Source organism: Salmo trutta, chromosome 19, assembly GCF_901001165.1.
Source record: "Salmo trutta chromosome 19, fSalTru1.1, whole genome shotgun sequence".
Classification (NCBI taxonomy): Eukaryota; Metazoa; Chordata; class Actinopteri; order Salmoniformes; family Salmonidae; genus Salmo; species Salmo trutta.
The window spans coordinates 13,154,164-13,179,764 of NC_042975.1; the positions used below are offsets into that span (position 1 = coordinate 13,154,164).

At 45.4% G+C, this 25,601-nt stretch overlaps 1 protein-coding gene across 1 annotated transcript in view; it reads left to right on the forward strand.

Moving 5' to 3' along the window:
• The window catches only part of fnip1 (folliculin interacting protein 1), a 53,167-nt gene extending 31,463 nt beyond the window's left edge, over positions 1 to 21,704 (forward strand). The window contains exons 8-21 of the mRNA XM_029701859.1: positions 850 to 941; positions 1,600 to 1,683; positions 3,823 to 3,894; positions 5,019 to 5,154; positions 5,820 to 6,021; positions 7,855 to 7,940; positions 14,132 to 14,278; positions 14,827 to 14,996; positions 15,946 to 16,955; positions 17,457 to 18,649; positions 18,799 to 18,964; positions 19,124 to 19,324; positions 20,207 to 20,322; positions 21,040 to 21,704. Coding sequence (XP_029557719.1) covers positions 850 to 941; positions 1,600 to 1,683; positions 3,823 to 3,894; positions 5,019 to 5,154; positions 5,820 to 6,021; positions 7,855 to 7,940; positions 14,132 to 14,278; positions 14,827 to 14,996; positions 15,946 to 16,955; positions 17,457 to 18,649; positions 18,799 to 18,964; positions 19,124 to 19,324; positions 20,207 to 20,322; positions 21,040 to 21,118 — 3,754 coding nt within the window. The 3' untranslated portion in view covers positions 21,119 to 21,704. The remainder of the gene's footprint in view (positions 1 to 849; positions 942 to 1,599; positions 1,684 to 3,822; positions 3,895 to 5,018; positions 5,155 to 5,819; positions 6,022 to 7,854; positions 7,941 to 14,131; positions 14,279 to 14,826; positions 14,997 to 15,945; positions 16,956 to 17,456; positions 18,650 to 18,798; positions 18,965 to 19,123; positions 19,325 to 20,206; positions 20,323 to 21,039) is intronic.
• Positions 21,705 to 25,601: the final 3,897 nt, after the last annotated feature.

A 25,601-nucleotide genomic window follows, 5' to 3' on the forward strand; every position in this document is an offset into this window, starting at 1 on the left:
CTCTCTCCTTTCTAAACCTGCTCTCGCTCTCCTTTCTAACCTGCTCTCGCTCTCCTTTCTAAACCTGCTCTCGCTCTCCTTTCTAAACCTGCTCTCTCTCTCCTTTCTAAACCTGCTCTCTCTCTCCTTTCTAAACCTGCTCTCTCCTTTCTAAACCTGCTCTCGCTCTCCTTTCTAAACCTGCTCTCGCTCTCCTTTCTAAACCTGCTCTCGCTCTCCTTTCTAAACCTGCTCTCTCTCTCCTTTTTAAACCTGCTCTCTCCTTTCTAAACCTGCTCTCGCTCTCCTTTCTAAACCTGCTCTCTCTCTCCTTTCTAAACCTGCTCTCTCTCTCCTTTCTAAACCTGCTCTCGCTCTCCTTTCTAAACCTGCTCTCTCCTTTCTAAACCTGCTCTCTCCTTTCTAAACCTGCTCTCGCTCTCCTTTCTAAACCTGCTCTCGCTCTCCTTTCTAAACCTGCTCTCTCTCTCCTTTTTAAACCTGCTCTCGCTCTCCTTTCTAAACCTGCTCTCTCTCTCCTTTTTAAACCTGCTCTCTCCTTTCTAAACCTGCTCTCGCTCTCCTTTCTAAACCTGCTCTCGCTCTCCTTTTTAAACCTGCTCTCTCCTTTCTAAACCTGCTCTCGCTCTCCTTTTTAAACCTGCGCTCTCCTTTTTAAACCTGCTCTCTCCTTTTTAAACCTGCTCTCTCTCTCCTTTCTAAACCTGCTCTCTCCTTTCTAAACCTGCTCTCTCTCTCCTTTTTAAACCTGCTCTCTCCTTTCTAAACCTGCTCTCTCCTTTCTATTCTTGATCTTAATCTCTCCCGATACCCTTTGAACTTGCGCTGTTGTCTTTGTGCTCCTGGCAGACTGCAGGACAGCCTGGAGTTCATGGGTCAGGACCCCAATTCTTTGAGGCCAGATCAGAACACTGTGACCAACGGCCTCTTGGGGAACATAGGTAACCACAACAACAACTACAGACAGGACCACATCACAACTGACTGGCACCTGCAATGTCTCGCACATAAAGGACATGAATGGATGTATACTGTTCATATCAACACCTATGCATTTTCAGTTATTTTGGTTGTACTGAAGCACTGTTTTGTTTAACTCCGTTTGTCCATCATATCTTCATTTATCGTTTTATCAATGTACATACTGTATGTGATACACTGACTGTCTTTGGAAGTTTGCTACATGTGAATTGACTTCAGTTGAATCCAGGTGTATTCTCTGTTTTCTCCAGGCACATTTTTTTGTGTTCTTTTCCCTCTTTTTAACATCCATTTCAAGACAACCTGAAGCAGTTTGGGACCACAATGGCTGCGTTTAGACACGCAGCCCAATTCTGATCTTTTTTCCACTAATTGGTCTTTTGACAAATCAGATCAGCTCTGGAAAATATCTGATGTGAAAAGATCTGTGATTGCTCAAAAGACCAAAGATTAGAATTGGGCTGCATGTCTAAATGTAGCCATCGTGATCCCAAACTGTTTCAGGTTGTCCCCCCTCTCCATTGGGTTGGAGTATGACCTCCTGCTTCATTACTAACCATGGTTCATGTCCTGTCTTGTTTTGTTTGTCTCTTTTCCCCGTCCGTTTGTGCTGCGCAGGTTTCTCTCAGCTCTGCAGCCCGCGGCGGGCCTTCTCTGAGCAGGGCCCTCTGCGCCTCATCAAGAGTGCCTCTTTCTTTTCAGGTTTGCAGTGTGCTCGTGTGCAGTTGCATGCGCGTGTACATACATTGGATGTGTCTGCAAGTGTACTACGGGCATGCTCAATATCTGCTTTAGGGTGCTTGCTGCTGGTTGTTGTACTCCCTACTGTCCTCACTTCCTCCTTCCATCACTTCCTCCTTCCATCACTCCTTCCCATCACTCCTTCCCATCACTCCTTCCCATCCTCCTTCCATCACTCCTTCCATCACTCCTTCCATCACTCCTTCCCATCACTCCTTCCCATCCTCCTTCCATCACTCCTTCCATCACTCCTTCCATCACTCCTTCCCATCACTCCTTCCCATCCTCCTTCCCATCCTCCTTCCCATCCTCCTTCCCATCACTCCTTCCCATCCTCCTTCCATCACTCCTTCCATCACTCCTTCCCATCCTCCTTCCATCACTCCTTCCATCACTCCTTCCCATCACTCCTTCCCATCACTCCTTCCCATCCTCCTTCCATCACTCCTTCCATCACTCCTTCCCATCACTCCTTCCATCACTCCTTCCCATCCTCCTTCCATCACTCCTTCCCATCCTCCTTCCATCACTCCTTCCCATCCTCCTTCCATCACTCCTTCCATCACTCCTTCCCATCACTCCTTCCATCACTCCTTCCCATCACTCCTTCCATCACTCCTTCCCATCACTCCTTCCATCACTCCTTCCATCACTCCTTCCATCACTCCTTCCATCACTCCTTCCCATCACTCCTTCCCATCCTCCTTCCATCACTCCTTCCCATCCTCCTTCCCATCACTCCTTCCTATCACTCCTTCCCATCACTCCTTCCTATCACTCCTTCCCATCACTCCTTCCTATCACTCCTTCCCATCCTCCTTCCCATCCTCCTTCCCATCCTCCTTCCATCACTCCTTCCCATCCTCCTTCCATCACTCCTTCCTATCACTCCTTCCTATCACTCCTTCCATCACTCCTTCCATCACTCCTTCCCATCACTCCTTCCTATCACTCCTTCCCATCCTCCTTCCCATCCTCCTTCCCATCCTCCTTCCATCACTCCTTCCCATCCTCCTTCCCATCACTCCTTCCCATCCTCCTTCCCATCCTCCTTCCCATCCTCCTTCCCATCCTCCTTCCCATCACTCCTTCCCATCACTCCTTCCATCACTCCTTCCCATCACTCCTTCCCATCACTCCTTCCCATCACTCCTTCCATCACTCCTTCCATCACTCCTTCCCATCACTCCTTCCCATCACTCCTTCCCATCACTCCTTCCCATCACTCCTTCCCATCACTCCTTCCATCACTCCTTCCCATCACTCCTTCCCATCACTCCTTCCCATCACTCCTTCCCATCACTCCTTCCCATCACTCCTTCCCATCACTCCTTCCCATCACTCCTTCCTATCACTCCTTCCCTCCCTCCCTCCCTCCCTCCCTCCCTCCCTCCCTCCCTCCCTCCCTCCCTCCCTCCCTCCCTCCCATAACTTCTGAATGATGGTGGCAGGGGTGATGTTCTGTAAATAGCCTCCATGCAGCCCTCTGTAAGCCACAGCTTGGTGGTACGGCATGTAGCTCTTCAGTTATGCAATAGTGGAATGCTCATTAGGTCGCAGGCCAGGGTGGGCGGGGCACAGACACTTTGCAGCAAAGCCTGTGTTGATTTGACCGTAAATCATCAACAGGACAACACCAAACGATGCCTTTGCAACACATGCAAGTGAGGGGTTTGCGGTTTCTGCGCTGGTAAACTATAACGTGAACTTTAATTTTGTTATTTTACCTATTGTGTTAGCGAGATGTTAAGTACATCTGAGAACATACAAGCGTACATGTTGTTGTGTATTTCCGATGCTGCACCTGCTTCAACAGAGTGGCGTTAGAGTGAACGACACAACACACCACAGTACCGTAGTAGAGGGCCAGAGCCTGCTTGTGGTTTGGCCTGTAGGAAGTGTCTTGTACTGTGTTGGTATGTCATTAGTGGGCTTGGTCATTGTGAAATGAATGTTGTGTGGTGGTGAAGGTGGCCCCATGCTTTGAGAGTTGTTGTGGGATAAATGCTGGCACCCCTCCCTGCTTGGGCTCCTCAGTATTGCTGAGCTGAGTCGGCCTGATCGGTTTCTCAGTCTTTCCCCTCCATCTCTTTCCTGCAGGCCATAGTAACCCCATGGACATGCCGGGCAGAAACCTGTACGACGAGAGAGACAGCGGCATCGCCAGATCAGGTAATGACTCTTAAATAAATCCAGGGTTGGCCTCTCTAGACTCAGCCTTCTGTGTGTCTCTGAGATGATGTAACTAGGTGAGTAGGTATTGGCACTAGATTCACCTCAGTGTTTTCTCTCTCGCTGAACCATCTCTAAACAAGAGGGATGCAACTAATGGGTTTAGATGAATCCATATTCTACTGGGTCATGGCTGCAGATCGGTCATCTCCACATAGCATTCCTTCTCTTCAAGGTCAAACTGGAGTGAGAGTGACACCAGGGCTGTGCCCATAGGACTCTGGTCTAAAGTAGAGCACTATGTAGGGAATTGTGGTGCCATTTGAGACCATTTAGTGACACCAGCTTATGCTCCATCCTCCTCTGTAATGTTGGCATAGCGGAGACGTTAACAGACACACTTTTCCGTTGACCCCGCTGCCAGAGTTTAGCCCTCCTCCATCCTCTATAGGGGTGTGGAGGAGAGAGAGATGCTGGAGAACCTTGTACAGTGGAAACTGACCCCCAGCCCTTGCATCAGCGGCATGAGGGGAATCTCACTTTCTGTTGAACACCCGCGTCACATGCATATGCTTAAATATAGCAGCTCCCACAACCCGTTACTAGTAAATTAAGTTTTAATTTGGTCCCCTCTACTCTACCACACAGACACACACACTCCTTCAACTCCTCCTACTCCCGTACGCCCCCCCTAGTCGTCAATCACCCACACATTTGGCATCCCTTCTTTGATCTATGCCTACGTGACAGCAACGTGAGCTGCATACACCCTCCACCTACCTGGTATTGGGCCAGCTTTTCTTGTAACATCATGTGACTGTGAGGTGATATTGAATGTCCCAGCCATGCTCTAATAATCAGGGTGGGCTGTGGGAAGCTGAACTAATGCAGTGTGGATGTGTTGTATGTGTTTTTCCCCTGTTCTGTTGTGTGTGAGTAACCTCACTGACTGAATCACTGACTCTTCTGTTCTCTCCTTCTGTTGTCTATCCTCTCATTCCTCAAATCCTCTTTTTTTGCTCTCTACACTTCTATGGCTCTCTCTGTGCTCCCATCTTCCCCTCTTTCATTCCTCTCACTCGCTCCATCTCTGCCTCCCCCTCCGACCCCCCCTCCCTACACAGCGTCTCTGAGCAGTCTGTTGATTACTCCGTTCCCCTCCCCGGGCTCCTCCCTCACCAGCAGCCAGGCCAGTAGCTACCAGAGACGCTGGCTCCGCAGCCAGACCACCAGTCTGGAGAACGGGGTCTTCCCAAGATGGTGAGAGACTGCAGCTCAACACATTTACTGACACACACTCCTTCTGGGGTCCCCCCGTTAGGGCCTCTCGTAGGCCCATGTGAAGTGGAACTCGCAAGGACTTCCTCTAATTCCAGCAGGCATACTGCTATATACATATAAGTGAACAGTATGGTGATGGTAGTGTGTGGGCCCACTGGCTCACTCCCTGAGTTCTAACTACACATAGCAGCTACACTGGCGCTGGCATTTTCTTTGAATAGTAAATTACCAGTAGGCTGTTACAAATGATATTTATGTATTGGCCTACAACCAGTTCCCAGAAGTCAAAGGTGAGCTGTAGAGCTCTCTGACTTTGTGTACCTGTGTCTTTTTTTAGATGCAGAAAAACATGTTGACTCTAATCACACTGCAAAGACGTGATACAGATCAGGACCTCAGTCCTGGCTATATCAACACCATCGTAGACATCCATGGCTTGTTGTTGTTACCTATTGTCTATGGTTTTCCCCCAGCCCCAGGTTGAGAGTTTATGCCATCATACTCCTCTGTAAGGCATCATTTACCTTTTCTTTTGTCCTTGGACTTTATGCCTGTTAAGAATCCTGTTCACTTCTCCATAGTACTTCTCTCTGTGCAACCCCATAGATTTAGGTTGATGTTTATGGCTTTCCCCCTTGCTCCAGGTCTGTGGAAGAAAGCTTCAACATGTCGGACGAGAGCGGAGGTCCCAGCCTGGGCGTGGCCAGGAAGAAGAAGATAGCCATCGGTGTCATCTTCCTCCTCTCCCAGGACGAAGAGGAGAACATCAAGTTCCAGGACTTCTTCTTCTCCCACTTCCCCCTCTTCGAGAGCCACATGAACAAACTAAAAAGTGCCATTGAACAGGTAAGGAGCTCCTCACATAGATATTGTGGTCGGTGTGTGGAAGTCTCCCTGGTGTATTTGACAGATGTTAGATATACTACATTTAATCAGACTTGCTCAGGGTGTTAAACATATACAATCTAAAGTGCATTCGGAAAGTATTTAGACCCCTTCCCTTTTTCCACATTTTGTTACGTTATAGCCTTGTTTATCTCATCAATCTACACACAATACCCATAATGACACAGCGAAAACTGGTTTTTAGAAATGTTTGTAAATGTATTGAAAATAACAGATACCTTATTTACATAAGTATTCACACCATTTGTTATGCGACTTGAAATTGAGCTCAGGTGCATCCTGTTTCGATTGATCATCCTTGAGATGTTTCTACAACTTGATTGGAGTCCACCTGTGGTAAATTCAGTTGATTGGACATGATTTGGAAAGGCACACACCTGTCTTTATAAGGTCCCACAGTTGACAGTGCATGTCAGAGCAAAAACCAAGCCATGAGGTCGGAGGAATTGTCCGTAGAGCTCCGAGACAGGATTGTGTCGAGGCACAGATCTGGGGAAGGGTACCAACAAACCTCTGAAGCATTGAAGATCCCCAAGAACAGAGTGGCCTCCATCATTCTTAAATGGAAGAAGTTTGGAACCACCAAGACTCTTCCTAGAGCTGGCCGCCCGGCCAAACTGAGCCATCTGGGGAGAAGGGCCTTGGTCAGGGAGGTGACCAAGAACCTGATGGTCACTCTGAAAAAGCTCCAGAGCTCCTCTGTGGAGAAGGGAGAACCTTCCAGAAGGACAAACATCTCTGCAGTACTCCACCAATCAGGCCTTTATGGTAGAGTGGCCAGGCGGAAGCCACTCCTCAGTAAAAGGCACCTAAAGACTCTCAGACTATGAGAAACAATATTCTGTGGTCTGATAAAACCAAGATTGAACTCTTTGGCCTGAATGCCAAGTGTCACATCTGGAGGAAACCTGGCACCATCTCTATGGTGGTGGCAGCATCATGCTGTGGGGATATTTTTCAGCTGCAGGGACTGGGAGACTAGTCAGGATCGAGGGTAAGATGAATCGAGCAAAGTAAAGAGAGAACCTTGATGAAAACCTGCTCCAGAGCGCTCAGCACCTCAGACTGGGGCGAAGGTTCATCTTCCAACAGGACAACGACCCTAAGCACACAGCCAAGACAACGCAGGAGTGACTTCAGGACAAGTCTCTGAATGTCCTTGAGTGGCCCAGCCAGAGCCCGGACTTGAACCCGATCGAACATCGCTGCAGCGAATCTCCCCATCCAAGCTGACGGAGCTTGAGAAGATCTGCAGAGAAGAATGGGAGAAACTCCACAAATACTGGTGTGCTAAACTTGTAGCGTCATACCCAAGAAGACTCGAGACTAATCGCTGCCACAGGTGCTTCAACCAAAGTACTGAGTAAATGGTGTGGATACTTACGTAAATGTAATATTTCAGCTTTTTATTTTTTTCAACTGAACAAAAATGTCTAAACAGTTTTTGCTTTCCCATTATCGGGTATTGTGTGTAGATCGATGAGGGGGAATTTTTAAAAAAATCAATTTTAGAATAAGGCTGTAACAACAAAATGTGGAAAAAGTCAAGGGATCTGAATACTTTCCGAATGCACTGTATGTTGGCCTAATATTGAGAAATAAAAACCATTGACTTCTGTTAGATCTGTCAGCACCATGTTTACTGAAGGCTGTATGTATTTATGGGTCTCAGTTCTTGTACGTTAGTGTAGCCTACCGCTCTTCTCTCCACTCTTCCCCTCCCTCTTTAATTACATGGCAGGCCTCTAACATGCCTCTTTTCTCATTAAAAAGGCCATGAAAATGAGCCGGCGATCAGTTGATTCCAGTCAGAGGGCTCTGGCCTATAGCCGCATGGTGGATGGCCTCAATGAATTCAGGTGAGTTACTGTCATGTGTTTACTGAGACCAAGGCAAACCACACTGAGAATGTAGCAGAGGCAAATCCCTTAGCTTGTTACCTGGGTGGGGGTCAAGAGGTGGAGGCATGGTTTGTTGTAATAGGGACTCGGATAAAATGTCAGAGTGCAGTAGATCATTAATCCACACCTTAGTTTAATAGTGATAGGTTTGGTTTCTGAGCTTTAGGTATTATTAATCACTATTTATATTATTAATCGTCAGGTATATTATTAATTGTTAGGTATATTATTAACCTTTTGGGGCTAGGGGGCAGTATTTGCACGGCCGGATAAAAAACGTACCCGATTTAAACTGGTTACTACTCTTGCCCAGAAACGAGAATATGCATATAATTAGTAGATTTGGATAGAAAACACTCTACAGTTTCTATAACTGTTTGAATGGTGTCTGTGAGTATAACAGAACTCATATGGCAGGCCAAAACCTGAGAAGATTCCATACAGGAAGTGCCCTGTCTGACAATTTGTTCTCCTTCTGTGGCATCTCTATCGAAAATACAGCATCTCTGCTGTAACGTGACATTTTCTAAGGCTTCCATTGGCTCTCAGAAGGCGCCAGAAAGTGGAATGACGTCTCTCCTGTCTCTGGGCGAAAAACAGCAGGAGATTTTGTGAGTGGTCAGGCTGGGAACAGTGACACTGGAGATGCGCGTTCATGAGAATTCTCAATTTGTTTCTTTCAGCCTTTGAATGAATACAACGTCGCCCGGTTGGAATATTATCGCTATTTTACGAGAAAAATAGCATAAAAATTGATTTTTAAACAGCGTTTGACATGCTTCGAAGTACGGTAATGGAATATTTTGATTTTTTTTGTCACGAAATGCTCTCGCGCGTCACCCTTCGGATACTGACCTGAATGCACGAACAAAACTGAGGTATTTGAATGTAACTATGGATTATTTGGAACCAAAACAACATTTGTTGTTGAAGTAGAAGTCCTGGGAGTGCATTCTGACAAAGAACAGCAAAGGTAATCCAATTTCTTAATCGTAATTCTGAGTTTAGTGAGCACCAAACTTGGTGGGTGTCAAATTAGCTAGCCTGTGATGGCCGAGCTATCTACTCAGAATATTGCAAAATGTGCTTTCGCCGAAAAGCTATTTTAAAATCTGACACTGCGATTGCATAAAGGAGGTCTATATCTATAATTCTTAAAATAATTGTTATGCATTTTGTGAACGTTAATCGTGAGTAATTTAGTAAATTCACCGGAAGTTTGCGGTGGGTATGCTAGTTCTGAACATCACATGCTAATGTAAAAAGCTGGTTTTTGATATAAATATGAACTTGATTGAACAAAACATGCATTATTGTATAACATAATGTCCTAGGAGTGTCATCTGATGAAGATCATCAAAGGTTAGTGCTGCATTTAGCTGTGGTTTTGTTTTTTGTGACATGCTTGCTTTGAAAATGGCTGTGTGATTACATTTTCATTTACATTTACGTCATTTAGCAGACGCTCTTATCCAGAGCGACTTACAGTAGTGAATGCATACATTTCATTTTTTTTTTGTTGTACTGATTGTTTTTGGCAGGGTACTCTCCTGACATAATCTAATGTTTTGCTTTCGCTGTAAAGCCTTTTTGAAATCGGACAATGTGGTTAATAATATACCTATTATTATATTATTATTATTATATTATATATATTAATAACATACCTGACGATTAATAGTATACCTGACGATTAATAGTATACCTGACGATTAATAGTATACCTGACGATTAACCTCCCTGGGCAAGGTGGGACGTTTGCGTATATTATTAATCGTCAGGTATATTATTAATCATCAGGTATATTATTAATCGTCAGGTATATTATTAATCGTCAGGTATATTATTAATCGTTAGGTATATTATTAATCGTCAGGTATATTATTAATCATCAGGTATAATAGAGACATGAGGGGTACCATAAGTAAGCTTGGGAGGGGTTGAGTGCAGGGAAAAGGATCCCATGTAGCAGTACTGATAAGGGGAGGAAACGTTTAACCTCTCTGGGCCAGTGGGATGATAGCGTCCCACTCTATTCAACAGCCAGTGGAATCGCGTGGCGCGAAATACAAATACCTCAGAAATGCTATAACTTCAGTTTCTCAAACATATGAATATTTTACATCATTTTAAAGACAAGACTCTCGTTAATCTAACCACATTGTCCGATTTCAAAAAGGCTTTACAGCGAAAGCAAAACATTAGATTATGTCAGGAGAGTACCCTGCCAAAAATAATCACACAGCCATTTTCAAAGCAAGCACATATGTCACAAAAACCAAAACCACAGCTAAATGCAGCACTAACCTTTGATGATCTTCATCAGATGACACTCCTAGGACATTATGTTATACAATACATGCATGTTTGTTCAATCAAGTTCATATTTATATCAAAAAACAGCTTTTTACATTAGCATGTGATGTTCAGAACTAGCCTACCCACTGAAAACTTCCGGTGAATTTACTAAATTACTCATGATAAACGTTGACAAAATACATAATTATTTTAAGAATTATAGATACAGAACTCCTTTATGCAAACGCTATGTCAGATTTTAAAATAGCTTTTCGGCGAAAGCACATTTTGCAATATTCTGAGTACATAGCTCGGCCATCACAGGCTAGCTAATTTGACACCCACCAAGTTTGGTGCTCACTAAGCTCAGAATTACTATTAGAAAAATTGGATTACCTTTGCTGTTCTTTGTCAGAATGCACTCCCAGGACTTCTACTTCAACAACAAATGTTGTTTTGGTTCCAAATAATCCATAGTTATATCCAAATACCTCCGTTTTGTTTGTGCGTTCAGGTCACTATCGTGACAAAAAATGTCAAAATATTCCATTATCGTTCTTAGAAGCATGTCAAACGCTGTTTAAAATCCATTTTTAATTGATTTTAAAATAACCGGGCAATGTTGTATTCATTCAAAGGCTGAAAGAAAAAAAATTGAGAAGTCTCGTGAACGCGCATCTCAGTCTCACTGTCCCCAGGCTGACCACTTACAAACTCTGCTGTTGTACTTTGCCCAGAGACAGCAGACACCACATTTCACTTTCTGGCGGCTTTAGAGAGCCAATGGAAGCCTTAGAAAGTGTCATGTTACAGCACAGATGCTGTAATGTCGATAGAGATGCAACAGAAGGACAACAAATTGTCAGATAGGGCACTTCCTGTATGGAATCTTCTCAGGTTTTGGCCTGCCATATGAGTTCTGATATACTCACAGACACCATGCAAACAGTTTTAGAAACTTTAGAGTGTTTTCTATCCAAATCTACTAATTATATGCATATTCTAGTTTGTGGACAGGAGTAGTAACCAGATTAAATCGGGTACGTTTTTTTTATCCGGACGTGAAAATACTGCCCCCTATCCAAAAGAAGTTAAGGCCCAGACCACTCAACTCCCTGCCTAGAAATAATGATGCAATGTGTAGCGATGAGGAGACACCACCCATAGTGGGGCATGTAAACTACCATGTGTGAAAACATGTTTTTGTTTGAATGTAGCTGTATTGGCCTCTGGGAAGAAGAAACTTGGTTAAGCTTTCATAGAGTAAAAAAACTCAACGGACACTGAGAATTAGAACCTAACAATAGTCAGTGACGTAGATATCATCTGACCTTCCTAACTGGGTAGCGTCCACACAGGGTGTTTTCTCAGACCCAGCCAAAATAAGCACATTAATAATCTGCACTGTAAGCAGAGAGGGAGCACGCAGTCCCTGCCGGTCCTGTCCACACTCGCACCCGGTGATGAAGCGCCAGCTACACCCATGCTGCTCCCAGTGCATGCTGGGAACCCCACTGCTGCAGAGCCAGTGATGAAAAGGGAGGGAAAGGAGAGACGTGTGGGGCGGCTTGTGTCTCTGCACCACTGGCCACATGCTTAGACTCTTTCTCCTAGCTGAAGGCTTCCCATTTCTGCAGTCATATGCCTGCTGGTGCAGTGCCACAGCAAACCGAGCACCAGCTGAGGAAACACGATCTTCCTCAGACAGTGTCCAGGCTACCAGAATAGTCAATTATATGTCAGTGCCATCAGCAGGAAGGCCAATTTCACTGAGGAAAAAACAAATATCTCACCTTCAGCGTCTAAATATACATCCACTGATGTATATTTGTTTTTGACTTTTAGGCCTCTTAGGTCATGGGACATGATGGTGCAAAACACAAGATATGCCTTTTGATGTTGTTGACTTGTTTTTCCCTCAGAGTAGGATAGAAAACAGCAGTTGAATCCGACTATTATTTTAAGGATACTATGGTGCATGTGTTTAATGTTTAATTTTTTTTATCATGTGTTGGTCATTGTAAGTCATTAATGATGCATGCTGTGATAAAACAATTTCCCAAGTTGGTATTAATAAAGTAATACTCTACTCTCTACATGACGCAGTCTGGCCTAACCAACACCCATAGCCACAGCCTGTCTGGCCTAACCAACACCCATAGCCACAGTCTGTCTGGCCTAACCAACACCCATAGCCACAGTCTGTCTGGCCTAACCAACACCCATAGCCACAGTCTGTCTGGCCTAACCAACACCCATAGCCACAGTCTGTCTGGCCTAACCAACACCCATAGCCACAGTCTGTCTGGCCTAACCAACACCCATAGCCACAGTCTGTCTGGCCTAACCAACACCCATAGCCACAGTCTGTCTGGCCTAACCAACACCCATAGCCACAGTCTGTCTGGCCTAACCAACACCCATAGCCACAGTCTGTCTTGCCTAACCAACACCCATAGCCACAGTCTGTCTGGCCTAACCAACACCCATAGCCACAGTCTGTCTGGCCTAACCAACACCCATAGCCACAGTCTGCCTGGCCTAACCAACGCCCATAGCCACAGTCTGTCTGGCCTAACCAACACCCATAGCCACGGGAGGCACTGCAGTGTGTTACTTACATAGAAACACACATTATGCTGATTGGATATCTGTCAGGGTCGGGATATGAAGAAAACGGTTGCATTCGGTACCACAGAGCGGTTCATTTAACGGAAACGGTAATGTACTGAACGACCAGTTGAAGAATGATGGTGTTCCAGAGGGAGATTGTATGGTGTGTGTGCTGCTGGAGTTTAGCCATTTTCTAAATGGTCACACCCATATTGATCAGGCCACACCCACCAAACGGGAGCAAACCTACCTGTTGAAGAATGGTGCGCACCGTTTTGGGGAAACATGTCGTTTAGTACAAACAGTCAAACGTTGAATGGAACTGAACGCGCACCTGCTCAAGAGTCTCTTCGTTTCTTGACTGACTTGATATGCTTTGCCTGCACAATCGGTATAGAGGTCAGAGGGAATGAATGAAGTCTAAACTTAGATGCGGTCGGTTTTATAAATGTCCACTGGACTAGACATACCTTCACGTCCGTCGCTACCTTAAAGTTCAGCTGCTCAGACGGGCTGTAAGGATAGACCCTGAGCTGGCTTCCCCACGTCAGGGAAAGAGCTGTCACAACCCATGCCACACCGGGGGCTTTTAATAGGCTACTCCATACTAGATACTGAGAAGTGTTGCTGGGATGAACTTTACCAAACACTTCTGTAGTTAGGTGTTCGTTGAATTATAACAGGATTCTAGTTAAGCCATTTCAGCATATTACCCTGCAGTGTGTCAAAATTCAGTTAAAAGTCTGTTAAAAACCGTGTAGCCCAAAATGTTATGTTACCAACGCTACAGTTTTAACAGGAGGCGCCTTTTCAGCCTGTCGGTCAGGCAACTTGAGCCCTGGGTCCAAGTGGGGTTATTGGTGTTCATCTTTCTTTTCTGGGAATTGTTGTCTGGGAAAGACCTTGTACAAATCATCAATCTCCTTACTACCTGTCGTATCCTGTCTATAACCTATAGCTCTTGTTCGATAGTTACACTACTTGTTTTCCTCAGTCATCAGTAAACATCTGGGCTCTAAAACTATAATTCCGCCCTATAATTCCACACATTCCTCCATCCTCAGAGATTCCCTCAGCTCTGTGTAAAGCTCTGGACGGCTGCCTGCTGTGGAATTTCCAGACACTGAATTGCCTCAGAGAGAGGGTCTCCCTTGTAAGCAGGGCCTGGACTGAGAACTGTGGCCCGCTTGTTCACCCCGAGACAATGATGGCTTGTGTTTCTCCCTCCCTCTCTCCAGGACGACCATCGTCAACCTTTACACCATGCCCCGCGTGGCCGAGCCCGTTTGGCTCACCATGATGTCTGGAGCCCCCGAGAAGAACCAGCTCTGTGGACATTTCATGAGGGAGCTCGCCCTACTCATGGATCAGGCCTCAAAGAACCAGTTGAGTGCCCCTGACTGTCTCTGTATGCCTGTCTGTCTGTGTGTTTCTGTGTGTGTGCGCAATACTTAATTGTTTTTGCTACCGCATTCAATAGTGAATGAGCTGCAAAGTCAGAAATCCCTGCCAATCTTTAGCTTGTTATGTCGATGTTACAAAACCAAGCTGAATCATTTGTCAATGTATCAATTGGTAGCAAGACATCCATAGAACTTCTCCGATGTTCCACTCACTGCATTAGTATGCAGTAGTCTATGACGGTCTGCCTCGTGATTTAGACTGACCAGTGACCACTGTGTCGTATCTCTGAATGATCACGAGATAGAGAAGAGGGAAGTAGCAGAACACGAGGCTGCGGTGGTGGAGATGAAGAAAAATGTGTCAAACAGAGAGTGAAAGACATTATTAGTTCTGTATCCCAAATGGCACCCACATTTTTTTCTTCTTCTCCCCCCGGTCAAAAGTAGTGCACTCCATAGGGAATAGGGTGCCATTTGGGATACAGACAGTCTGTGCCTAACCCAACCGCTCTCTCTTCCTCTTCTCCCAGGTTCCTCCCTGCCCTTCTCACAGCCATCCTCACCAACCACCTGGCCTGGGTGCCCACTGTCATGCCCAATGGACAGCCGCCTATCAAGATCTTCCTGGAGAAACACTCTTCTCAGAGCGTGGATAGGCTGGCCAAGAGCCACCCCTACAACCCACTGTGGGCCCAGCTCGGTAAGAACAGACTTCAGGCCAGGACTCTGGTTGAAAACCTCTTCAGTCTTATGTGATAGTGCTTCCACGTACATGTGGGATGGGGATTAAGCTAGCCAGAGGCTAGTACTTTTCAGACCAGGCTAGTAGAAAATGTGCCAAACTAGCTCCACAGGACTGTGAAATTGGGTCTTTTCAAATAGCCCAAGGCACCGATTTTTGGGGGGGATTTTTTTACCCAAGCTATCGCGGCCTACTAGCCCGGCTGGCCAGTGCTCAAAATCCTTAAATTACATTCCAACATGGTTGCATGTTTGTTATTTTAGCTTTTTCAAGCTGTCAGGTGGTATAAAACTCATTATCACTCCAAGTGATATAATATCTCTCCATCACTCATCAGTTCATGGTAAATAATATCTCTGTATCATTGACTATTAAAAGATGCTCCTATAATTAGCAATAACTAGCTGTAAATGGGGCGGCAGGTAGCCTAGTGGTTAGAGCGTTGGGCCAGTAACCGAGAAGGTTGCTGGATCGAGTCCCCGAGCGGACATGGTAAAAATCTGTTGTTCTTTCCCTGAACAAGGCAGTTAACCCACTGTTCCCTGGTAGGCCGTCATTGTAAATAAGAATTTGTTCTTAACTGACTTACCTAGTTAAATAAAGGTAAAAAAAAAAAAAAAAAAATTATATATATATATATATATAAAAAATACTAGATGGTGTGCTTCATTTTAGTACAGGCACAGTTTGGAACTTTGGTGTACAACTCCACATAGTGGCTGAACAGGAGAAATGCAGCACTGAGCAGTGATGCTGATGGAGATTTCCTTCACTCTCCCAAATGTTAAAGGGAAAAAATAAGTTATACACATTTGACCACATTTTCATATTCTAAATGTGGCTTTACTAATGCAACAAGTGAAAATAAGAAATGTGTTGTTAACTGTGGTGTTTGTTTTGTGACTAGGTGACTTGTACGGGGCCATCGGCTCCCCGGTGCGTCTGTCCAGGACGGTAGTGGTGGGGCGGAGACGGGAGCTAGTCCAGCGACTCCTCTATGTGCTCACCTACTTCATCCGCTGCTCTGAGCTGCTGGAGACCCACATGCTGGACAGCACTGAGGACGAGGCCATCGTCATCCCAGGCTCTCTCATCACCACTTCGCTGCAGCGTGGGGAGGTGGAAGAGTCAGACTATGTGCTGGTCACCGTGCACAAGCCCAGCGGAGACTACCTCAGCCAGGGTCCCAAGCCCCAAGAGGACAGCAGCTACCCCTCACACAGCAACAACAGCGTGCAGTGCAGCACCTACACTGAGGCTGGCCCTAAGGAGGGGGACAGTAGTAACAACAGCCAGGGCTCCAAGAGCAGTGTCCTGCAGGCCCAGGCCCAGTCCAGCCACAACACTAACGCTGTGCCCATCATCCACATGGAGGATGTTAGTGAGCCCACGCCGCTCAAGGAGTCACCAACCGCCTGTCTGGAGGCCAAGCTGGAAACAGTGGTGCGTGTGGGCTCCGCCTCCCCTAGGGAGACAGTGGTGCGTGTGGGCTCCGCCTCCCCTAGGGAGCAGGTCTGTGTGCTGCTGGAGACGAAGCCTGAGACCGAGTTAGAGGTCAAGGCCAGCGAGAAGGAGGGGATGGGGAGTCTGCCCATCAAGGTGTTCCGCTCTTCTGGGATACCACTGGAGAAGAAGCCCCCTGATAAGACCGTACCTGTACCTGTACCCGGACCCTTTTTGTCAAAACACCAGGAGGAGCCTGCCACCAAAGTGCTGTTTCTCATCGGCGACCCCCAGTCTCCAGGATCAGACACAGAGAGCAGGAGGAGGAAGCTGGAGGAGGACATTAAAAAGCACAAGAAATGCATCAAAGAGAAACAGAGGCAGCAACCGCAGCAACAACAACAGCAACCGCAGCAACAACAACAGCAACCGCAGCAACAACAACAGCAACCGCAGCAACAACAACAACAGCAACCGCAGCAACAACAACAACAGCAACCGCAGCAACAACAACAACAGCAACCGCAGCAACAACAACAACAGCAACCGCAGCAACAACAACAACGGCAACCGCAGCAACAGCAACCGCAGCAACAGCAACCGCAGCAACAGCAACCGCAGCAACCGCAACAACAGCAACCGCAACAACAGCAACCGCAACAACAACAACCGCAACAACAACAGAAACCGCAACAACAACAGAAACCGCAACAACAACAGAAACCGCAACAACAACAGAAACCGCAACAACAACAACCGCAACAACAACAACCGCAACAGCAACAACAGAAACCGCAACAACAGCAACCGCTACTACAACAACAGCAACCGCTACTACCGCAACAGCAACCGCTACTACCGCAACAGCAACCGCTACTACCGCAACAGCAACAACAGCAGCAACAACCGCAACAACAGCAGCAACAACAGCAACCGCTACTACAACAACAGCAACAACCGCTACTACAACAACAGCAACAACAACAGCAACCGCTACTACAGCAACCGCTACTACAGCAGCAGCAACAGCAGCAACCGCAGCAACAACAGCAACCGCTACTACAACAACAGCAACCGCTACTACAACAACAGCAACCGCTACTACAACAACAGCAACCGCAACAATCACAACCGCAGCAATCGCTACTACAACAACAGCAACTACAGCAACCGCAACTACAGCAACCGCAACTACAGCAACCGCAACTACAGCAACCGCTACAACAACAGCAGCAGAGTGGGTGTGGTGACGGCGGCGATCAGAGGGTGATGTCTACTACCAGCACATCACCCGACCAAACCAAGACCAACGCTGGCGGAAAGAAGACTCTGATGCGTGTCTTCAGCAAGATGCCCCAGTGGAACCCTGTCAGCGAGGAGGAGTGCTCGGAGCTGTTCGACGAGTACTTCAGTGATGACAACCCTGTAGAGACCAGGACTATAGACGATGTGGCGAAATGCCTGGACTTGTCTAACGGCACGGACAAAACCCAGAAAGAGCTTCTGGACCCTTCGGGAGTCCAGAGTAGCAGTTGCTGTAAGGGACAGGGGGATCAGGGACAGAAGGGAACAGGGCAGGTGGGTGTGGGACTGGGAGGTGTTGGTGGGGATGAGGCTGATGTCCAGACCCGGTGTACGGGGGAGGCTGACATTAAGACCAGGTGTTGGGGGGAGGCTGACGTCCAGACCAGGTGTTGGGGGGAGGCTGACGTCCAGGCCAGGTGTGGGGGGGAGGCTGACGTCCAGGCCAGGTGTGGGGGGGGGGCTGACGTCCAGGCCAGGTGTGGGGGGGAGGCTGACGTCCAAACCAGGTGTGGGGGGGGGGCTGACGTCCAGGCCAGGTGTGGGGGGGAGGCTGACGTCCAGGCCAGGTGTAGGTGTGGCTCTACACACACATCGGCGGCACGCTCCTGTAGAAGTTGTTCTGCTGAGCAGAACATGTGCATCCTGATTTCAGTAACCGTCCCCAAAGGGGCCCAACAAAAGAAGGGGGCCACGCTTAATGACTGTGAGATCCCCCGGAACGAGAGTTCGGACAGTGCGCTTGGGGACAGCGAGAGCGAAGACGCAGGGCAGGACATCCACAGGCAGAGTGATAGCGACACCTACTACAGAGATGATCAGGAGCCAGATGAGTGGCAGGAAGAGGTGGAGGTCCCCTTCCCTGGGTGAGATACACACTGCTAGTGATGTCAACTTTATAAACGTGTTGGCATTCATATTAGGTTTTCAAGACACATATCAACTTCTATGTGAGTTGCATTTCTGGGTTACAATATGTTCTGATGTCTATCTATGCCATGTTTTCAATCAACAGGTCAAAGTTGGTGGAACATTTCTCCAAACCGAGCATTGCCAACTTTGGGAGGTCACTGTTCGGAGGGTACTGCACAACCTATGTGCCGGACTTTGTTCTGCAGGGGATGCCCAACGATGACAAACTAAGGCAGGGCCTCGTGTCAGAATTAGCCCACGCTGTACAGGTAAGAGACTGCTTTATACCTGAAGCACTGAAGTTTGTGTTGAAACTGGATTACAAGTCTTTATGCTTGCTTGAGGCTCATAAGGCGTCAACAGGAGTGCACCGCTGTATCTGGTCTGCATCTGTCGGAGCACAAAGTTTTCTCTTCTTCTTTTCGCAGCATCCAGTGTTGGATGAGCCCATTGCAGAGGCGGTCTGCATTATCGCAGACACTGATAAGTGGACGGTGCAGGTAGCCAGCAGCCAGAGACGAGCCACGGACAACAACAAACTGGGGAAGGAGGTCCTGGTGTCCAGCCTCGTGTCCAGCCTGCTCCAGTCCACCCACCTGCTTTACAAGATGAATCTCTCCCCCAACTTTGTAAGTTCATACAAATACCAAATAACTATGCAGTTATTAGCACTGTAAAAACAATCCCTACTCAGTAACACGTTAACACGAGGCTAATCAGTAACACGAGGCTAATCAGTAACACGAGGCTAATCAGTAACACGAGGCTAATCAGTAACACGAGGCTAATCAGTAACACGAGGCTAATCAGTAACACGAGGCTAATCAGTAACACGAGGCTAATCAGCAACACGAGGCTAATCAGCAACACGAGGCTAATCAGTAACACGAGGCTAATCAGTCACACGTTAACACGAGGCTAATCAGTCACACGTTAACACAAGGCTAATCAGTAACACGAGGCTAATCAGTAACACGTTAACACGAGGCTAATCAGTAACACGTTAACACGAGGCTAATCAGTAACACGTTAACACGAGGCTAATCAGTAACACGTTAACACGAGGCTAATCAGTAACACGTTAACACAAGGCTAATCAGTAAGACGTTAACACGAGGCTAATCAGTAACACGAGGCTAATCAGTCACACGTTAACACAAGGCTAATCAGTCACACATTAACACAAGGCTAATCAGTAACACGTTAACGCAAGGCTAATCAGTAACACGTTAACGCAAGGCTAATCAGTAAGACGTTAACACGAGGCTAATCAGTAACACGAGGCTAATCAGTCACACGTTAACACAAGGCTAATCAGTCACACATTAACACAAGGCTAATCAGTAACACGTTAACGCAAGGCTAATCAGTAACACGTACATGTTAACACAAGGCTAATCAGTAACACGTTAACACAAGACTAATCAGTAACACGTTAACACAAGACTAATCAGTAACACAAGGCTAATCAGTAATAAAGTTGTAATTGAGTTTGACATCCCTTTCCTCAGTGCATAATGCATCTTGAGGACAGACTCCAGGAGATCTACTTCAAGAGTAAAATGCTGGCAGAGTACCTGAAGGGACAGACTAGAGTGCACGTCAAGGAGCTGGGGATGGTCCTGGGGTGAGCACCTAAACTGTTTTTATACATTGGCTCTGCATCCAAAAAGACACCTATTCCCTATATAGTCCACTACTTTTGACCAGAACCCTATGGGAATAGGGTCCCGCTTTTTGTCAGATATCAGTATTGTGATCCATGTTGTCTTTCTGTTCTTAAAGGCCCAATGCAGCTGTTTTTATCTCAATATCAAATCATTTCTGGGTAACAATTAAGTACCTTACTGTGATAGTTTTCAATTAAAATGGTCAAAAATAGCTTCTTAGCAAGAGCAATTTCTCAAGAATTTTGCGAGGACTGCCAGGGCGTAGTTGTTATTAGCAGAGAGGTTTGGAACTCTTTCTTATTGGTCTATTAAGTTATTTACCACATGGTGATGTCACCAGGCAGGCCAAAACATGCTGAAATTTCCGGCTCTTTTTTTCAAACAGCTCTTACACTAAAAGGACATTATCATCATTTTCACAAGTTAACAGTGTTACTCCAACCTCAAGCAAAACTCAATATTAGGAAGGTGTCCTTAATGTTTTGTACACTCAGTGTACAAACAAAACACAGGGAAATCATGTTTTTGACTGCACTGGGCCTTTAAAATACTGCACTGTGTTATTTACATCTCATTAACAATCACAGTAACTGAATTAGGAGAATAAACCCTTGGCTTGTTGTTCTGTTGCTCACCTATGTACAATATTCTAAGCATGGCTCTTATTATTTCAGTATTGAGTCCAGTGACCTCCCCCTGCTGGCAGCGGTGGCAAGCACTCACTCTCCCTACGTGGCCCAAATACTGCTATAATAGATGGAACCAAAGCCAGAGTTGGCAGGTGACTGTGGACTGGAGCAGCCGGATACTGTGCTTCACCCTGGCCCAACATGTTGGCTTGACCCTGTTCACTGACGCCCTGCTGATGCTCTGAGAGGGCCGGTCGAGTCTCCTGGACAAGGTGTGCATCCCAGATTGCATACTATTCAAAAGATGGATCCGAGACCTCGGCTACTGCCACTGGGCATACAGACATACTGCCACAAGGGGACAGCCGAGTCCATGGTCTCCTCTGCTAGTAAGAGGTGAAGCTCTGTTGGCCCACTCCAGGCCAGAGAGGCATGCTGCTGCTGTTGCCAATTCTCTTCTTTTTCAGTGTTTTCCCCCCCTCCTCTGCATCAACATTATTTTAACCCAGTTAGGACAAGAAAGCCAAATAATTTTTCTGTTGAGTATAAATAATAATCAAGACATCAATTCTAAAATATATATTTTTTTATATCTACTACTTTCCTGTACAATCTTTTACCCGTTTAACCAGGAAGCACAGGTGATACAGTGAGGGGAAAAATGTATTTGATCCCCTGCTGATTTTGTACTTTTGCCCACTGACAAACAAATTATCAGTCTATAATTTTAATGGTAGGTTTATTTGAACAGTGAGAGACAGAATAACAACAACAAAAATCCAGAAAAACGCATGTCAAAAATGTTATAAATTGATTTGCATTTTAATGAGGGAAATAAGTATTTGACCCCTCTGCAAAACATGACTTAGTACTTGGTGGCAAAACCCTTGTTGGCAATCACAGAGGTCAGACGTTTCTTGTAGTTGACCACCAGGTTTGCACACATCTCAGGAGGGATTTTGTCCCACTCCTCTTTGCAGATCTTCTCCAAGTCATTAAGGTTTTGAGGCTGACGTTTGGCAACTTGAACCTTCAGCTCCCCTCCACAGATTTTCTATGAGATTAAGGTCTGGAGACTGGCTAGGCCACTCCAGTACCTTAATGTGCTTCTTCTTGAGCCACTCCTTTGTTGCCTTGGCTGTGTGTTTTGGGTCATTGTCATGCTGGAATACCCATCCACGACCCATTTTCAATGCCCTGGCTGAGGGAAGGAGGTTCTCACCCAAGATTTGACGGTACATGGCCCCGTCCATCGTCCCTTTGATGCGGTGAAGTTGTCCTGTCCCCTTAGCAGAAAAACACCCCCAAAGCATAATGTTTTCACCTCCATGTTTGACGGTGGGGATGGTGTTCTTGGGGTCATAGGCAGCATTTCTCCTCCTCCAAACATGGCGAGTTGAGTTGATGCCAAAGAGCTCCATTTTGGTCTCATTTGACCGCAACACTTTCACCCAGTTGTCCTCTGAATGATTGATGTTCATTGGCAAACTACAGACGAGCATGTATATGTGCTTTCTTGAGCAGGGGGACCTTGCGGGCGCTGCAGGATTTCAGTCCTTCACGGCATAGTGTGTTACCAGTTGTTTTCTTGGTGACTATGGTCCCAGCTGCCTTGAGATCATTGACAAGATCCTCCCGTGTAGTTCTGGGCTGATTCCTCACCGTTCTCATGATCATTGCAACTCCACGAGGTGAGATCTTACATGGAGCCGAGGGAGATTGACAGTTCTTTTGTGTTTCTTCCATTTGCGAATAATCACACCAACTGTTGTCACCTTCTCACCAAGCTGCTTGGCGATGGTCTTGTAGCCCATTCCAGCCTTGTGTAGGTCTACAATCTTGTCCCTGACATCCTTGGAGAGCTCTTTGGTCTTGGCCATGGTGGAGTATTTGGAATCTGATTGATTGATTGCTTCTGTGGACAGGTGTCTTTTATACAGGTAACAAACTGAGATTAGGAGCACTCCCTTTAAGAGTGTGCTCCTAATCTCAGCTCATTACCTGTATAAAAGACACCTGGGAGCCAGAAATCTTTCTGATTAAGAGGGGGTCAAATACTTATTTCCCTCATTAAAATGCAAATCAATTTATAACATTTTTGACATGCGTTTTTCTCGATATTTTTGTTGTTATTCTGTCTCTCACTGTTCAAATAAACCTAACATTAAAATTATAGACTGATAATTTCTTTGTCAGTGGGCAAACGTACAACATCAGCAGGGGATCAAATACCCTTTTCCCTCACTGTAGATAGGATGAGTTTTTTGTTTACTTGTATTGAATATGGTCATATTCACTTTATTTCAATTATGTTTCTGTGTTCTTCATGTATTTGTTTACAAGTGTACTTGACCTGAAATGTCTCCCTCAATGGTCCATAATTCATTGGATTTCATTTGAAAATGGACTACACTAATTATATAAACATAGGCCTGGAAGTCGTATCTGGGTAATTTATACACATTCATTGTAATTCTTAACTGCAGTGTAGTTTTAACATTCTTGATCACAGGTACAGCACTACCTCAGATATTTTGTGGGCGATCGACGCTGCACGCTTTTTATAGTTGCCGACGAGATAAGCCTGAGAGAATTATTTGTATTTTTAAATCAGTGGAATGTTCAAATAAAACTGCGAACCCAATGCTGAACTCTATTGAAAAAGGGATGTTAATAATTACATTTTTGAAAATGGGGAAAACCTTTAATTATTTTTGGAATACAACAAGAGCTCATTTCTACTGCGGTATGTGGGGGAAAATAAACAAAAAATGATCTACATATATTTTTAAACTGAAATATTTTCACAAGTTTAAAATATTTTTATCGCTTTGACACCATCATACTATGTTTACGGCTGTATTGCATGCTACAAAGGGAGAGTTTGTGGAATATCTGTTAGCAATACGTGTATCAGTTCCTTAAACTATACTCAATGTTTATGGCAAAACCAATAAGTAAAAAAATGAATTGCTGTATTGATTTTACAAAAGCAAGACACAAAACCACAAATCTAAACCACAGATTTGTTTTTATTTTTTTTTATAAATATTTTTACCAACCATGAAATTCACGTGTTGCATTTCATTTGGATGTACTTTGTCTGGAGAGTGTGCCATGCTATGGAGTCTTAATGGACATGTGGCATGAATGGATCAGGGGCTTCTGAAGAATTTATTTTGCTGGTTGAAATTATTTTTACATGCTTATCATGTAAGATGCTAGGTCCTTCAGGATATGTTCTTGTTGCATTTTGTAAAGCTCCTGATTATTTCTGAGGTATGTCTACTTTTCTCTTTATATATGAATACATGATTTAGTATGGTGTGTAACGGTTAATGAAAATTGTACATATTCAGTTTATTTCCATTTATTTGTACATAATGTCTGAATATGAATTGTTTCTAAAATTATCCTTTCCCAATTTTAAGGGAATGTTGTGCAATAAAGATGCCAATGTTGTAGATGCAAGTGTCTCAGTACATACTTTCAGTATTAATGTTTCAGTCCAAATTCATGTTTCATTTTAGTAAGAATGATGCCAATTAAAAGGGAAATGGCGACCAAACGTACAGTAAGTTACTGCAATACCTTTTCACATAGGGAAGTGCCTTGGGTGTTTTTTTTTTATAGACTTGTCTATAAAGAGCCTTTAATATCATGAGTTAACTTACATTTTTGTTATATTGAGAGGTTTTCAACATGCTCAAAAAAACGCTAAACAACGAAGGTTGGCGTTTTCACTCACTGTCTCTCGTGCCTGTGTAACAGCTTAGCTTCCGTCCCTCTCCTCGCCCCACCTGGGCTTAAACCAGGGACCATCTGCACACATCGATAACAGCCACCCTTGAAGCATCGTTACCCATCGCTCCACAAAAGCCGCAGCCCTTGAAGAGCAAGGGGAACAACTACTTCAAGGTCTCAGAGCGAGTGACATTACCTATTGAAACGCTATTAGCGGGGTGCGAGCTAACTAACTAGCCATTTCACATCGGTTACAATCACCCCCCTTTTGACCTCCTTTTCCGCAGCAACCAGTAATCCGGGTCACGGCACAACTTGTTTTGTTTATTTGCACCACCAAGATTTACATGCTAAAATTGTAACTGGTCTGTTACTTGAACTCTGTGAGGCATATATTTGGGCTGCAGTTTCTGAGGCTGGTAACTCTAACTTATCTTCTGCACAGTGGCGGTTATAGACCATTACAACTGGGGGGGCCAAGCTGGGGCCAGTTGTACTGTTAGAGGGGCCCGTTACATTAATAACGGATGTAAAAAAAGAATGATAGCAAATATTAGTTATGTAAAAATTATTTCATACTCCACATTTAAGGGGGCCAAAATTGTTGTCACAGGGGCACTGTCATCAAGGCAAAGGGTGGCTACTTTGAAGAATCTCAAATATTAAATATATTTTGATATGTTTAAATTTATTTTATTTATTTTTACCCGTTTTTCGTGGTATCCAATTGGTAGCCCCATGGGTCTCCCGGTCACGGCCGGCTGCGATGGAAAGTCATATGTTTTTCTCGCGATATTCAGGACATGAACCAGGGAGGGAGCGGAACGTTTTCCACTAGTTACCACAGCCACAAAGTCAAACTT